This window comes from Chroicocephalus ridibundus, chromosome 10 (genome assembly GCF_963924245.1).
Source record: "Chroicocephalus ridibundus chromosome 10, bChrRid1.1, whole genome shotgun sequence".
NCBI lineage: Eukaryota > Metazoa > Chordata > Aves > Charadriiformes > Laridae > Chroicocephalus > Chroicocephalus ridibundus.
In genome coordinates, this window is record NC_086293.1 from 19,505,750 (window position 1) to 19,521,530 (window position 15,781).

General features: G+C 72.0%; 3 protein-coding genes across 4 annotated transcripts; 1 reads left to right on the top strand and 2 right to left on the bottom strand.

Moving 5' to 3' along the window:
- The first annotated feature begins 1,938 nt into the window (after positions 1-1,938).
- On the top strand, positions 1,939-6,650 carry PRRT3 (proline rich transmembrane protein 3). The gene is made up of 4 exons (XM_063348272.1): positions 1,939-2,041; positions 2,887-4,040; positions 4,127-4,267; positions 4,726-6,650. Exons 2-4 carry the CDS (start codon positions 2,906-2,908, stop codon positions 6,480-6,482), a joined length of 3,033 nt encoding a protein of 1,010 aa, XP_063204342.1. The 5' UTR covers positions 1,939-2,041; positions 2,887-2,905; the 3' UTR covers positions 6,483-6,650.
- Positions 6,651-6,743: 93 nt separating this feature from the next.
- CRELD1 (cysteine rich with EGF like domains 1) lies at positions 6,744-10,206 on the bottom strand. Its single transcript, XM_063348273.1, has 10 exons — positions 9,994-10,206; positions 9,355-9,437; positions 9,162-9,272; positions 8,990-9,081; positions 8,691-8,867; positions 8,465-8,560; positions 8,292-8,375; positions 8,061-8,156; positions 7,831-7,974; positions 6,744-7,719 (listed from the first exon to the last, which is right to left on the bottom strand). Exons 1-10 carry the CDS (start codon positions 10,183-10,185, stop codon positions 7,499-7,501), a joined length of 1,296 nt encoding a protein of 431 aa, XP_063204343.1. The 5' UTR covers positions 10,186-10,206; the 3' UTR covers positions 6,744-7,498.
- A 751-nt stretch (positions 10,207-10,957) lies between these two features.
- Positions 10,958-15,436, bottom strand: IL17RC (interleukin 17 receptor C). Of its 2 annotated transcripts, XM_063348227.1 has the most exons (17): positions 15,183-15,436; positions 15,084-15,105; positions 14,625-14,995; positions 14,316-14,427; positions 14,201-14,245; positions 13,858-13,997; positions 13,612-13,671; positions 13,426-13,480; positions 13,140-13,324; positions 13,011-13,061; positions 12,891-12,936; positions 12,672-12,784; positions 12,525-12,593; positions 12,398-12,455; positions 12,158-12,253; positions 12,044-12,082; positions 10,958-11,592 (listed from the first exon to the last, which is right to left on the bottom strand). In XM_063348227.1, exons 1-17 carry the CDS (start codon positions 15,291-15,293, stop codon positions 10,982-10,984), a joined length of 2,184 nt encoding a protein of 727 aa, XP_063204297.1. In that variant the 5' UTR covers positions 15,294-15,436; the 3' UTR covers positions 10,958-10,981. The 2 variants fall into 2 exon arrangements, with proteins under 2 accessions (XP_063204297.1, XP_063204298.1); XM_063348228.1 differs by lacking the exon at positions 13,612-13,671.
- Between the last annotated feature and the right edge of the window lie 345 nt (positions 15,437-15,781).

Genomic DNA, 15,781 nt, shown 5'->3' on the forward strand with positions numbered 1-15,781 from the left:
TAATGGCAACGGCAGAGAGCAGTGTGTCCCCTCACACCGGCCACCTCCCTGGGGGAGCGGGGGGAAGCCCCAGGTGCCACCCTGGCCCCCATGGAGCAGCCCCACGACTGCTCCCACTCAGGGGCTCCTGCGAGGTTTCTGCTGCCAGCGAGAACATTTGTCCCAATATGGCTGTGACAATGGTGACTCCTCTCCCAGCCTCGCCGGACAAAAATGGAAGTGTGCGCGCTGGCGGCTGTGCCCCCGGGGCTGGCATCCTCAGCCCGGAGCCACCACACTCCCACGGGACTCAGCAGCCTTCCCATGGGCACTGCATCCTGGCAGAGCGGGTTCTGTCTCCCAGCCCGTGCTTCCAGCACACGCAGACATGGAGCTCACATCTCTGGTCAGCAGCACAACCGAGGGGGACCATGGAGGGGACAGGGCAGCACCGTAAAACACACACAGTGGGCGTGAAAACACGAAGCTGGGCTCCAGGCTGTTTGTGGGTGCTTAATTGGGCCTGTTTTCTTCTAAACTGGGGGTTCACCCTGCTTCCTTGGAGGAGAGCCTGGGATAAGAGTGAGGACAGTGGCCAAAAGCTGGAGAAACCCCGGTCACCGTGGGCACAGGGGTGCGAGAGCGCGGGTCACATCCCCTGCCCGGCGTCCCTGGCTGCGCAGGCAGGCAGCCGCTGCGGTGGCAGGAGCGGGGCTCTCATCTTCTCATCTTCTCATCTGCCGATGAGTCACTTGGCAGAGGAGGAAACCGCTGACGGCACCGGGGACACGGAGGTGGCTGCGGCACACGCACCTCGTGCTCGAGGCACCCGACGACTGCGGTGTGTGGGGCACAGCCGGGCCCTTCCCCACAGCCCCGCCGCACGCTCAGCACCGCGGCCGCCCTGTCTGCAGGGTGTCACCAGCCGGCTGTGGTGCTGGCAGTGCCCCTCGGTGCCTGGTGCTTGCCAGCCGCCCCTCCGGGCTCTGCTGCTGCCCGGCTCTCCCCCCACCATGCGACCTGCCCTGTGCTAATCCCCAGATTAGCCGCCTGCCCTGCCTGCTTCGTGGGGGCTGGCGCATCGGCATTGCCCAAATTCCCCAGCCCCTGTGCTCGGCTGGTTGCCGCAGCCCCCTGGCCCCACTGCCCACGGCCAGCCCAGCAGCACGGAGGGGTGGACTGGGGCCCCGAAATGCCCCATGCCCCCGCGGTGAGTCCAGCCCAGGCACAATGCCCCGGGGACGGAGAGGTTGCAGGGAGTGGGAAGGGGATACTGTGTGCTGCTGCCAGCCTGGCGCTGCCATGGGGACCTGAGGTGCCACATGTCCCCGCTGGCCTGGGCAAGAGGCGGGCAACGGTGACAGGGGTTTGCCAAGGCCGTGGTGGCTCAGGTACAGCCTTGAGGGAGCCAGGGTGCAGGCATGGAGCTGGGCTACGCCACCGTCTGGGGCAGAGCCCGAAGCCGGTGTGACTTTGTGGCGCCGTGGCAGTGCCAATGCCAGCTCAAGCCCTGGCGGGGCTGGCAGCTCTCCAGCAGGACAATTAGCTGATTAATTACCTGCACCTTGGCAGGGCCCCATAGCCCAGCGGCTGCCAGGGTGCTGCCTACCCCGTGCAGGGTGGGCAGGAGGAGTTGGGGCAGGTGTGGGGCAGGTGTGGGGCAGGAGGGTGCCAGGGCCACCCACGGACCTTCGCGGGGGCTCTGCCCGGGGGTGTCCGCAGCCCACCCCGCTGGCCCCATGGCCGCGGTGGGACCGGCCTCGGCAACAGCCCCGCAGTGGGGGCTACCCGTTCCCCTCGGGGTCCTGCCCCAGCGGAGCCCCCCCCAGCGGAGCCCCCAGGGGTCCCGGTCCCCGCACGGCAGCCGCAGCCGCGCCCGGGCGCCCCGCGCCCCCCCCTCCCGGTGCCGGGCGGGCTCCCGCGCGGGTGCCCGCGGCTCGGGGCGGCGCGTGACCGGCTGCCGCCGCCGCCGCCGCCGCCGCCCGCTCCGCCGCAGAGCCCGGCCCGCCCACACCGGCACCGGCACCGGCACCGGCACCGGCACCGGCACCGGCACCGGCAGGTCAGCGGGGGGGCTGCGGCCGGCTCCGGCACCGGGGCCTCCCGGGCTGCGGCGGGCGGCGGGAGGGGGCTGGCCGCACGGCGGCCCGGGCACACGGCACCGAGCACCGAGGAGCAGGGCCGGCCCGGCGGGCTCCAGGCGGGGTCCGCGGGATGCGGCGGCCTCACCGGCCCCGCTCTCATCCCGCGCCGGCCGCGGGCCCGGCCCCGAAGCGCATCCCCGCCGGCTCCCGCACACGCACCGCAGGGCCCGCCGCCGCCACCGGGAGGTCCCGGCCCCGTTCCCGGCCCCGGCCCGGCGGCGCTGAGCCGCGTGTGCGGCGGCGGCGGGGCGCGCCGGGCCGGGCATCCCCGCCGGGATGCAGCCGGGGACGAGCCAAGGTGAACGGTGTGCGGCGGAGCGGGGCCGCCGGCAGCAGGGACACCGGGGACGGGCACCGGCGATGGAGCACCGGGGAGGGGACACTGGGGAGGGGCAACGGGGATGGAGGACCAGGGAGGGGACACCAGGGAGGGGACACCGAGGAGGGGGACACCGGTGACACAGAGGCCGGGAAGGAGACACCGGGGATACTAGGGGCAGGGACCACTAAGCATCAAGGAGCACCAGCACTGGGGACGCGGGCATGGGGAAGACCGGGAATGGGGCCACTGGCAGCAGGGACACTGGGGACGGGGACAGCTGGGAACAGGGCCCAGGGCCAGCCCGAGCAGGGACAGCCTAGCCGCTGGCTCTCGCCCTGGGCAGTGGGTTGCTGTGGGCACAGCAGCCCCACGGCCAGTGGCATGATCCCCCCCCGGGGTAGCCACTGTGGGTCCTGGCTCACTGAGTCCCTGTCCCCGCAGGGCCAGCTGGGCGCTCACCATGGCTGCAGCACGGTTCGTCACTTGGGGGCTGCTCCTGTCTGCCGGCGTCCCCGCCAGGGCCCAGGGGACGCTGCTGGCGGGGCTGTCCCCAGGTGGGACCCTGCAGCGGGACAGGGATTCCCTGCATAGCCCTCTCTGGGGACAGCAGTGGCCAGACCCGTCCCCTGCCTGGGAGGCGTCGGGGGAGCCAAGCGGTGCCGGGGCACCCGGGAGCGAGCGCTGGAGGGGTGGCAGCCCCATGCGCTGGGCCCCACCGCTGCAGGCGGCAGATGCCACCGGGGCACTCCTGGAGACAGAAACCACCATGGCAGGCGCTGGCACCAGGGCCCAGCAGGACAGCGGCGCAGCCCCGGCCGTGGTGGAGGAGCCACTCATCACGGATGCCGAAGGCCAGGACAGTCCCCGGGGGAAGACCTGGTTTCCTCACGGCTCTGCACTGGGGACACTGACCTCTAAGGTGCCCATGGACACAGAGCCGGGCTCCCCAAGGCTGCCCTGGGCAGGGCAGGGACCATCTCCAGCCGGGCAGAATGCCACCGGGCCAGCCAGCACCCCCAGCCCTCAGCCAACCATGTCCACCATCGCCCTGACCCCCACGCCGTCAGCGGGGACAGGGATGGGGACAGCAGACACGCACGCAGGGGGACAGACAGTGGCGGAGGAACCCATGGCGGCCCCGGGCATCCCTCAGGGCACACAGCTCACTCCAGCCACCAGCCAGCCGGTCCCACTGGGCACTGTCCCCGTCCCCCACCCTACGGGCACGGGGCCAGCCCGAGGTCCCCATGCCAGCCCTGGCTCCATGCAGCCGGTGGGCAGACGGGAGGACCTGGGAGGGCCCCCCAGGCCCTCCCCAGCTCTGCCCAGCTCTGCCCCATGGCTGCACCCCACAGCCCCATCCTGGGGGCTGGCCGAGCCCCGAACCTGGGTGCTGCCAGTCCACCAGCGCAGCACCCGGAGGGCCCCGCTCAGCCGTGCCACCACCAGCCCCGGGGATGTGGCCCCTCCTCGCATGGACCCCAGGCTGACAGGGCAGCGTGGACCCCAGCCCACCACCAAGGGGGCTGCCATCAGCACCAGCCCTGCACCACCGCCTACCTCCAGCACGGGTGTCCCCGGCACCCCCAGCACAGGTAGGAGCCAGCGTGGCATGGGGGGGCTCCTCAGCAGGGACCAAGCCCCCGCAGGTGCCAGCGCCTGGCTCTGCCCTCTCTCGCAGGGCTGCTGCCTGAGGAGGACGTCGGCTCCCCACAGCGGGTCCGGGGCGCCGTGGGCCCCATGAGCATCCCAAACGCCACTGAGGCCACCCCACGGCCAACAGCACATCCCACCACAGGGACAGCCGGGACCAGACACTCAGGTGATGGGGGGGACACCGCAGCCGAGCACATCCAGTCGGTCCCCAATAGGGATGCCATGGGAGCCCATCCCTGGGGCGTCGGGGCTGGCGGGGGGGATAGCAGCTATCTTGAGCTGCCCAGCTGGGACACGGTGACACCTTCAATCAGGATTGTGCCCGGCGACGGACCTAATCTACTCCTAAGATTAGTGCTAAGTGCCCGGTGGGTGGGATCTTCCCCGAGGGGGGCATCAGGGAGGTGCCCATGTCTGTGACACCCCCTGCACTGAGGGTCCTGCCGGAGTCCCCCGGGAGGGGGTCTGGCTGACACAGGGCATCCCTCCCCCCCACGGTGCCGGGGTGCTGTGGCTGATGCATCCCAGCCACGGGGTGCAGATGGGGGCCGGGTGTCACTGATCCACCTGCATGCGGTCCCCCCCTCACTCCCCACTGACCGTCCCCCTCCTTCCTGCCCACAGAAACCCTGGGGACGCAGCCCCCCACCCACGGCACCGCAGCCCCTTCGGCCACGTGGCGACAGGCAGGGGTGACGCCGCAGCCAGCCCCCCGGCATCCATCCATGCTGCAGCCACAGCCCGGTCATCCCTCCCCGGCGCCGGGGGCCAACGGGACTGGGCTGCGCTGGTTCGAGCTGCGGCGCCGGCTGGGCTTCGCCTGGGAGGGCCACGTCTACGGGGTGGCCGCCGTCTTCCTGCTGCTGGCACTGGGCTGCCTGGCCGGGCTGGCGGGAGCAGCCGCCCTGCGTCCCCCGCACCTTTCCCATGTTTTAGGGGCCCATGGGCTACTGCTGGCCGCCTGCCTGCTGCGAGCCACCTTCCTGCTGCTGGACCCCTACGGGGCGCGGGGCCACCTGCCCCCCCGGGCGCTGCTGCTGCTCAGCACGGTCCCCTTCCCCTTGCTGCTCGCCGCCTTCGCCCTCCTGCTCCAGCGGCTCCAGCGCCTGGCACAGCTCCGGCTGCTGCCGGCCTGGCTGCGGGGGTTGCCGGCCCTGGTGGCCACCGTTGCCCTGCAGAGCGGCGTGCTGGGGGCCGCCGACCTGCTCCCGCCCCGGCTGGGCCCCTGGGCCGGGCTGGGGCTGCAGGCGCTGGGCTGCAGTGCGGGGGCCCTGCTGCTGCTGGGGGGACTCTGGGGGTGCTGGCGGGTGCTGCGGGCGCCGCGGGAAGGGCCAGGGGGTGGCGGGGGTCCAGGGCTGCGGCGGGGGGCCTGGGCGCTGGCGGCAGCGGCGGCGGCGGGGTTGCCGGTGTGTGGGCTGCAGGTCTACAGCGCCCTGTGGCTGCGGGGGGTGCTGGGCGTCCCCGGGCGCTTCTCCCGGCCAGGCTGGGCGGCACAGCTCTGGCTGCGGGTCGGCGAGCTGGGCACGGTGCTGGCACTGCTGGCGGCCGCCGCCGAGCCGCTGTGCCAACTCTGTCGCCGGCGCAGCGCCGCCGGCCATTCCTGCTGGGTCAAGGCGCTGGGGTACTTCTGCGCCAGCCGCAAAGCCGAGGCGCCCGAGTATCCCAACAACTGCTACGACTGGGCCGGCGGCAACACCAGCGGCACCGGCCCGGAGCGGGCACCCACCGGCGACATTTCCAAGAGCCTCATCCGCAACCCGGCGGAGCAGCTGCCCCTGCGGGCGCTCAAGGACAGCAACGAGGCCTGGGCGGCCGCCGCCGGCGTGCCGGGGCTCAGCCCCAAGTGCCCCAACGTGTTGGCCGCCCGCTCCTGCGCCGCCTTCGAGCAGGGCTCGTCCCCCTCGCTGGGGGAGCTGGCCTTCCGCCCCCCGTCCCCCATCGACCTGCGCCGCAGCATCGACCAGGCACTCTGCCGCCGGCACCTCCTGCACGACGGCCTCTTCGGCCGGCCCCGACGCGGCTCCGGCACCTCACTGCACGGCTCCTCCGCCCCCGACGAGACCCCCGGCCTGGGGCGCATGGTGCGGTGCAGCTCGCTGACGGAGCTGCCTGGCCCCCGGCAGCCCCCCGGTACCGTCACCGTCACCGTCACCGCCTCGGCCAGCTCGCTGGAGAGCAGCTCGCTGAAGATCAGCTGGAACCCCTGGCGCCATGGGCTCTCCTCGCCCGACAGCCTGCCCCTGGACGAGGCGCCCAGCCGGGCCCCCCTCCTGGTGCCCGCCGTGCCCCCCGGCTGGGAACGGGAGGGCCCCCGCAGCTTCCCAGCCCTTGGCAAAGCGGCGGACACCCGCAGCCTCTCCAGTGACACCATCGAGCTCTGAGCCGGGGAGAGGCGGTGAGGACGGGCAGAGACTGGGGGGTGCAGGGGGACCAGCCAGGCGTGGGGGTCTGGGGGCCCGATCCCGCGCCCCTGCAGGGCTGGGAAGGAGCAGGGAGCTGGGCTGGGCCAGCTCCGTTTGTGCCAAACCAGAGAAATAAAAGTTTATGTTGGGAGGAGGCGGCCCCGGTGGCGTGCGGAGGGCGGCAGTGGGCAACAGCACCCCCAGGCCCCCCTGGACCCCCCCGACCCCGAGCAGCCGGGCTGGGTGTGCAGAGCTTTATTTCCTGAGATATGGACACACGGACAGATGGGCACACCCCGACGGACAAACCACGGACAAATGCAACGGCCACGCTCATGCATCCAGCAGGACCCCCCACCCCTCCCCGGCTAGCACGGCACCCCAGGAGCCACCCCTGCCCCCCCGGAGCCCCTGGCCCCCCCGGCCTGGGGGGAGGGATGGGCTCTGCCCAGGGATGCGGGGAGGAGGGATTGGGGCGGGGGGCAGCTCTCCCAGCCCCACAGTTCAGGACAGAGGTGGGACCCAGCCCCTCACTGCCCCACGGGGAATGGTCTCACAAAGGGGGGGACACAACGTCCCACGGTGCCAGCAGCCCCCAGCCCAGGGGACGCTGGCTGGGCAGGCAGCAGGGCCGAGCTCTGCCAGCATCTCTGCCCCGGCACCCGGCAGTGCCAGAGCACCCCACGGTGCCGGGCCTCTCCTCCAGAGCACGAGGGGCTGAGGGCAGCATGCTGTGCCCCCCCCCTGCAGTGCCATACTGCTCAGCATCACCATACATGTCCAGAGGGGGCTACGAGAGAGCTCCCCTGGGACCAGGCACCCCCAGCTCATTCTGCAGTGGGGAGGCGAGACCCTACGCTAACGGGGGGCTGGGGGACGCATGCAGGGCACAGCACCGCGCGCAGGATCCGGCCTCGGCAGCCAGCCCCTGCTGGGGGGGTACCCTGCACCCCAGGCTGAGCCTGCCCCCCGGCCCGTGCCTGGCAGCCCCAGAGCTATCTGCCCTTCATGAAGCCGTCGAGGACACGGTCGCTGCGGTCGGAGAGCCAGTAGCCAGCCATGGCAGCTACGGCACCGATGAAGATGGCGGTGAAAACCATGTCGCCCTTGGCGGCCAGTGTGGCGAGGGCGCAGATCATCACACCGAAAAACATCTGCTGCAGCACCACCACCTCGTCATCCGTCACGTCGTCAAAGAAACCCTTCTCCGGGGCATCTGCAAGGACAGTGCTCACGGGGGGCAATGGTGGAGCTGGCAGAGCCCCCTGCCACCCCTTCCCACCCCCTGCCCGCACTCTGTGCCCCTCCCCACCGCGTCAGGCCGTACCAGGGGGCTTGTCCTCTACGCACTGTCCATCCCGTCGGACGTGGCCACGGGCGCAGACGCAGCGGTAGCTGCCCTCCGTGTTCTCACACACCTCCTGCACCCCCGTGCACACCGGCTCCTCGGCGCTGGTACACTCATCCACGTCTGCGGGGGGAGGCAGGGCTCAGGCAGGGCTCGGGCAGCGGGGAGGGGGCAGAGCCACCCCCCCTCAGGCCGCAGGAGCCACTCACCCAGGCACTTGGCTCCATCCCGCCAGTAGCCCTTGTTGCATTTCTTGCAGCGAGCCGGCCCGGCGCCCATGCAGCCTATGCAGGCTGTGGAACAGTCTGCCACGGGGAGAGGAGCTGGGGTCACCGCCGGAGCCCCCTCCCAGCCCAGCCAGTGGCAGCTTGGGCAGGAGGGGGACAGCCCTGAGCAGGGGGGAGCCACCTGCACAGAAACCCCCCCCACCTCCGCCTGACCTCGGCACTCATAGGAGCCCTCCGTGTTGACGCAGAACTGGTTGGCTCGGCAGTGCGCCATCTCCGTGCCGCACTCGTCGATGTCTGGGGGAGAGGAGGGGGGACGGCCCCGTTGAGCCCCAGCTCCTGGGACACACACCTCCCCCCCCCCAGTTCCTCCCCACGGCCCTCACCGATGCAGCGGTGCTCGTGCAGCACCCAGCCCCTCTTGCAGCGAAGGCAGCTGGAGTCCTCCGGCCCCGTGCAGCGCCCGCACGCCCGGTAGCACTCTGTGGGCAGGGGGGAGTGGGCATGGGCACAGGCAGGGGGGCAGCTGCCTGCACCCGGTGCCAGGGCAGTGCCAGGGCAGACCCCCCAGCCACACAGGCCCCCTCCCCACCGGGCTGGACCCCTACCTACCGGCACATACCAGGTGGCTCTTGTTCCGCGAGGCTTCGTAGTACCCGTCACCGCATTCGGCGCAGAAGGGGCCGCCGTAGCCCGGGCTGCAGACGCAGAGGCCAGTGCCGCGGCGTGTGCCGTCGCCATCACATCGCCCGTTGCCACTGCAGGGCTGCCGCGGCCCGCCGGCGCAGGCTGTGTGGGGGGAGACCAGCCGGCTGGCAGCCCGGGCCGGGGGCAGCATGGTGGGGGGCCCTCCAGCCCCGGCAACACTGCTGGCACCCCACCAGCACCCCGCTCGTGCCACAGCTACTCACGCCGGCAGTCAGGGCCGTAGGTGCCGGGCGGGCAGCAGAGCGCCAGCCTGTCCATGCACAGCCATTGGAAGAAGTCGGGGTGCTGCTGCCGCCTGGGGACGGGGGGGGGACGACATGGTGCTCAGCCCCCTGCCACCACCTGTCCCCCCTGCGTCCCCGTCCCCACACTCACTCGTGGAACCACCACTGCTCCACGTGCTCCTCGCTCCGCTCCAGCAGCTGGTGGCAGGTGAAGTCTGAGGGGGCACAGACGCCCTCCAGCACCTCCAGCAAACGGGTCTCGCTGTGGAAACAGAGGGGGGTCAGTGTGGGGAGCAGCTAGGCCCCCCCCCCCCAGACTCCCCCCCCAGCTATGGGGCACCCACCTGTGCTGGTACTTGGACAGCTTCTCCTCCTCCCAGGCCGTGTTGCCCCCACCAAATCCCTCGTGCTCCGTCCGCTCCAGGCCCTGGGCACGCAGGGGGGGCAGCGCAGGCATGGGACCCCCCCAATGACCCCCCCTCCCTCTTGGATCACCCCTGGGTCGTGCCACCCTCCTCCCCCCAAGGGACCCATCACCCTCTCCCCTCCACAGAGCCCAGCCGCTGTGCCCCTCTGGGAACCCCTCCGCTCCCGAGGGACACTGTGGGAGTGGCCCCCACCTCATCGATGTCCCCCCGGGCCACCCCACACTCCGCAGCCCTGTCACCTCCTTCCCCCCCCCCAGCCTGTGCTCCCCATGGCCACATCACCCCACACAGGACCCCCTTTGTCCCTCTTTGCCTGTCACCCCCAGACTACGTCACCCTGCGCCGGGCCACCCTCCACACCGCAGGCCGTGTCCCCCGCCACCTGTCACCTGTGCCCCCCCACCACCACGCCACTGACACCCGCACCCCCGGCTCCCCCTGCAACGGGGGCTGTGTCACCCCCATAACCCCCCAGGCCCCACCACCCCCAATGCCCCCTTCCCAGGCCCCACGTCCGTCCCCCCGCCCCGCCACGGCCCCCATTCCCCCCCGCACCCTGCTGAAGCTGTCAGCCAGGCCGCGGCAGGCTCGGCAAGGCTCTGCCCCGTCCCCGTCCCGCTCCGGATCCGGGTGGGCTTGGGCGGCCGCCAGCAGGACCCCCCCGAGGATGGCAGCCCCCAGCAGGGTCCCCCCCAGCCGGGCCCCCCCCCGCCGGGCCGGCGGCAGCAGCGCGGCCCGCGGCCCCATCCTCCGCCCCGCCCCGCCCCGCCGCGCCCCGCGCGCACCACGTGGGCCGCGCACGCTGACTCAGCGCCCGTCGCCCCCGCCAATGGCCGCCCGCCCGCCGCCGCCCGCCCCCCCGCTCCCAGCCAATCCGCACCGTCCGCCGGGACACGCCCCCCCCGCGCCTTAAAGGGGCCGCGGACAAGGGCACCCGGAGCGGGGGCCGGGAGAGAGGAGGGGTCGGGACGGTGACGGGATGCCCGGGGCGCGCCGGCCCCTCTCCTGCCTGGCCTGGACGAGCCCCTCACCCCGCGACTTGACTAGGCCGCTCCCCATCACCTCCCCGCCTCCAGCCAAACCAGTCCAGGTCACCTTCCCCCTCCAGCCAAACTGGTCTAGCTCCCCCTCATCCCCCCAAAGTGGCCCAGTTCCCCTTGTCCCACCCCCGAACTGTTTCAGTTCCCCCTCCAGCCAAACTAGTCCAGTTCCCCCTCCAGCCAAATTGGCCCCGTTCCCCCCCCCCCCAAACTGGTCCACTTCCCCCTCCAGCCAAACTGGTCCAGTTCCTACCCATCCCCCCAAATTGGCCCAGTTCCCCCTCACCACTCGAAATTGGTCCTGTTCCCCCCCATCCCTCCTGAACTGGTCCAGTTCCCCATCCGCCCTCCAAACCCAACCAGGCCAGACCCCTCCTCCTGCCCCCAGGACCCCCCCCTTACCTCCCCGTCACCCGTCACCGATCCATCCCACTCCTCATTCCCCCCTGCCACCGACACACCACAGGGCTGGACTCACGCTCAGCAAAGGCACTGTCACCGCTTTATTGCCCCAGCGCCCGCCGCAGCCCCTCGGCCACCGCCGCCACGTACGGCTCCGGCCACCGGCCCCGCCGACGGCCCGCTCCCGCCAGCGCCCGCAGGAAGCCCCCCATTTCGCTGGGCAGCGCAAAGGCAGGGGCTGCCCGCAGCGCCGGCGGCACTGCTGGCACCAAGGCTTCAAGCCGGGCCACCACATAGCGCCCGTTGCCCGCCGCCAGCGCTGGCACGGTGCAGGACAGAGCCGCTGCGAAGGCTTCGCAGGGTGCTACAGCTGGGACATCATCATCGGGGCCGGGGACGTGCCGGGGGCCGGGGATGCTGAAAGCTTCCCCAGCCCCCGGCACGTCCCCGGCCCCAGCGTCCCACCGCCGTGCGGCGGCCACAGCCGCCGGGGAGAGGAGGAGGATGATGGTGCCACCGTCACGCAGCACCCGCCGGTGCTGGGCATGCAGCCATGGCAGTGGCCCCCACGCCGCGACCCCGCTGCCGCCTCCCGGTGCTGCCGACACCGCCAGCCCCAGCGGGCGCAGGGCCGCCGTCAAGGCGCACGCCGCTCGCTCCGCCGCTGGCTCTGCCGCGTGCACCAGCAGCGCCCGCCGGCCTCGCAGCGGGCCTGGGGGGGTACCGTCAGTGCCTGAACCCCCTCTCCCAGGCACCCCACGCCCGCCCTGTGGGGTGGCCACGGTGGGAGGCATACTGGGACACTTCTTGATAGGGGACTTATCCCTGGCCCCCCTACCCGTCCTACGGGACAGCCACAGTGGAAAACAGGCTGTGACCCCCCAGTAGGGGACTTATCCCCTGCTCTGTCCCCTGACCCCCCCCTGCTCATCCTAAGGGAGAGCCATGGTGGGAAAACAGGCTGGTACCACCCCATATGGGGGACCCACCCTCTGATCTGTCCCCCGACCCCTGCAGCACCCCTGTACCCACCCTAAGGGACAGACATGGTGGGAAGCAGGCAGGGACCCCCACCTCCCAGAGGGGAACCCATCCCCTGCGGGAAGGGGATGGACATCCCCGCCTCGCCCCACCACCAAACCCCAGGCTCGCCCCACACTCACCCTCGGAGCGGTAGTCAGCCCTCAGGGACTTCAGCCAGCCTGCAGGGAGGGGAGGTGGTGAGGGAGGGTCCTAGCGGGGGTCCCAGGCACAGCCCCCAGGCAGGCACCACTCACCTTTCACATCCTCCTTCATCAGCAGGAGCAGGAGCAGGAGGCAAGAGGCCCCCAGCAGCACCCCCATCCACGCCAGCGCCCAGCGGGCACGAAGGTCTGTGGGACAGGGTCAGCACCTGCTGAGGGTCCCCAGCACCCACCGAGGGCCCCCGGCGCCAGCCCAGTGGCTCCACAGGGTGGGTGCCCTCCCTCAGCCCTGCAGCAGCCCCCCTCTCCCCCGGCACGGCCGGGGACACTCACACTTGTGCAGGGGACAGGCCCAGAGCGTGACCCCAGTGCCGTTCTCAGGGTGCCGGATCTGTGGGGATGGGGACATGTCACACGCTGCCTGACCTGTGCCCGCTGCCCACAGGCTGCCCGCACTGACCTGCCTGCAGTGCCCTGCCACCACGTCCCGCCGCAGCTCCCGCTCCAGCAGCCCCGGGCGCCCGACTCCCTGCAACAACGGCAGAGGGTGACCTGGCTGTGCCACCGCTACCACCGTCACCGGGACACGGGGGTCCCTGCCCCTTACCGTGCGGGTGAAGCTGGCAAGGGGTGTGCAGGTGCCTCGCTCCAGGGCACACAGTGAGGCATTCCCCCTATGCTGCAGCAGCAGAAGGTCATCGGCACGGCCAGGCAGTGCTCCTGGGGATGTGACAGTGGATGGGGGGGCAGCAAGGGGAGACCAGATGGGGGCAACCCCCAGCCTGATCCCCAGCTTGTCTCTGCCCTCCCCTCCGGCAATACTCACTGTCCCGCAGGCACTGGGTCAGCCGGACCTGTCTGCCGCTCCACACCTGCCCCAGAGATTGAGTTAGCAGTGCCATGGGGTGGCCGTGGGGCGGCCGTGGGGAGCAGGAGAATGTCCTACCTGCACGCAGAGGTTGGGATGGAATCGCAGCCCCCCAAACTCCTGGGGTCCCTGTTGGCAGGAGGGATGCTCCGTCAGTGTCACCCATGGCCCCCCTGTCCCCCCAACACCCCATGGAGCCCCACTCACCTGCCCCACGGCGGGCTGCTGCAGGCCGGGCAGGGCTTGGCAGGGTCCGTCAGGCTCCGGCTGCCAGCAGGGCACCAGCTCAGCCGGGAGGTCGCAGGGGGCCGAGAGGGAGGAGGTCAGCGCCTGTCCCTCGTTGTGCAGGACCAGCTGGCTGCGGGCCCACAGCCGCTCCCAAGCCTCCACGTCTGCAGTGGCATCGGGAGAGGGGTGTCACCCCCATGTGGTGTCCCCTCGGGTCCCCCTGTATCCCGGCCCTCCCTGCGTCCCAGCCCCGCGGCACAGGTACCGTGGGAGAAGGGGCACAGGGTGGCCCGCGGTGGGTCCTGGGTCTCTGGCCAGACCTAGAGGGGAAAGAGAGGAACAAAAGGATTTGGGGTGCCCAGGTTGTGACTGTGACCCGGCTGGCCCCCTTGGGATGCTGGAGGGGGCCGTGCAGTGCCCAGAGCCCCTCTGCCACCCCCGCGGTGCCCACCTGCAGGCAGAGGCAGGGCAGCACCTCGTCGGCCGGCAGGCTGTAGTTCATGGAGCCACTCTGCCACCGGCAACCAGACGTGGGTCACCCCGCGGCAAATGGCTCCCCAGCAGCGTCACCCACCCCTGGGGGACCCTCTCCCAGCACCCTGCCTGTAACACAGACACGACTTCCCGGGGGGGGGCGAGGGGGGCCAGTGGCCGGAGCCTGGCCAGGGTGGGGAGTGGCAAAGGGGTTCGTACTCACCGCGGTCACCGTGCGCCCTGACCCGCTGGCGCCGTGGCTCTGGTTGTGGTAGAGCCGCAGGGTGTAACTGTGCCCCGCCGTAGCCCCCTGCACCTGCACGACCACCTCCTTCGGCCCCGGGAGGACCTCCAGCCTGGGCACTGCACCGGAGGCGGCTCAGGGTTCATGGCACCCCGACACAGGGCACGGCACCCCGACACAGGGCACAGCACCCCGGCACAGGGCATGGCACCCTGGGGGTCACTCTCTCCCGCAGCACCCACCACCCCCGGCTCCTCAGGGGATGTGCGCCAAAGCAGGGGGGGTCCCAGCGCTGCCACAGCTGGGGGATGCCAGCACCTACCTTGGCACTGTGGGACAGCCGTCTGTGCCGCGGGCCACGAGCAGTCTGTGGGGACAGGGTGTCAGTAGGCGGGGGGGGACAGGGGCCACCGCGGCAGGGCATGCTGGGGGCTCACCTGGCACCCACTGCCACTGACTCAGCCTCCGGCGGCCGCGGGAGTTGGTGTACGCCGTGACGCGGAGCTCGGAGCCCAGCGGCGCCTCGAAGCACCGGAAGGTCACCCAGCCCTGGGCAGGAAAACCACCACCACCGCGTTGCGGCAAGACACCGGCACCGCCCAGCACCCCCTTCCCCGGGGCACGGGGAAAAGGATCACTGTGCCATGGAGACGCCCTCGTGCCAGCACCCACATCCCCTTGCAACACAGTGCTAGGGGACTGCCGGTGGCAGGGAGACTCACCCCCGCCACCCTGTACTTACGTACCAGGGGCCGGCCGGGCAGCGCAGGGGCTGGGGATGCCTGGACCTCCACGGCCACGCAGCGGGAGGAGGCGTAGGCGTGCCCGGAGAGCAGCAGCAGCCCGGTGATGTTGGGCTGGGACGAGGCAGCCTCATCCACCGGTGACCACCGTCCCCCCTCATCGCTGTCCTCGGCCGCAGGGATGCCCGAGGGCGCGGGGCGGCGGGGCTGGCCGGTGCCAGTGGCGGGTGGCAGGGCGAGGCGCAGGCGCACCTCCAGGCAGGGCGAGCAGGCCGCGGGCCCGCTGCAGCGCAGCGCCGGCACCAGCCGCAGCCGAGCCAGGGCCAGCCCGTGGCCGAGCCCCGGCAGCTCCGTCCCGCACAGCACGTCGGTGTCTGGGGAGGGAGACGGAGGGCAGCCGTGGGCGTCGGGGTCCCGCACCCCGGCTGGGCTGGGGCCTACGGCAGTGGCGGTGGCACTTACCCAGGAGGCGGCAGGCGAGGCCCTGGGAGGGGAGACGGGGGTGAGTCCGGTGGCCGTGCCGGTTGCCCGCTGGCCCGTGTGCCAGCGACGTCGACCCACCTGGGAGCAAGCCAGGGTATCGCGGGGGACCCCGTGCCCATCCGCCATCCCCACGGCCAGCAGCAGCAGCAGCAGCAGCAGCAGTAGCCGCCGCCGTCCCAACCCGCACATGGCGGGGCCGGGGCCGTGGGGCGCCCCGGCCCCACGCCGTCCGCTCCCGACGGCCCCGCTCCCGGCTCCACGGGCCCCGCCGCCGCCGCCGCCGCCGCCTCCGGCTCCCGCTTCCTGCTCCGATCCCGGACACCCGGGTCCTTGCGCGGCGCCGGCGACCGCCCCGGGGTGGGGCCTCCCCGCTCCCGCACCGACCCACGGACGGGCTCGGCGCCTCGCGGGGACCGGGGCGGCCCCACGGGACCTGCCTCCCTCCCCACCGCCACCCTGGGGCGACCGGCCGAGCCCCGGCACACCAGACGGACGGCGGGACAGGGTGAAACGGTGCTTTTATTGCTCCCGCCGCTGACACGGTCCCGCTGCCGGGGCGGGAGCGAGGAGCGGGGCCGGGCTGTGCCCAGCACCCGGCCCCGACGGCCCCGGGCACGGCAGGGAACACCCCCCGCTCCCCGGCTTCTTCCAGCGCCGACCCGGACCCTCACCGCAGC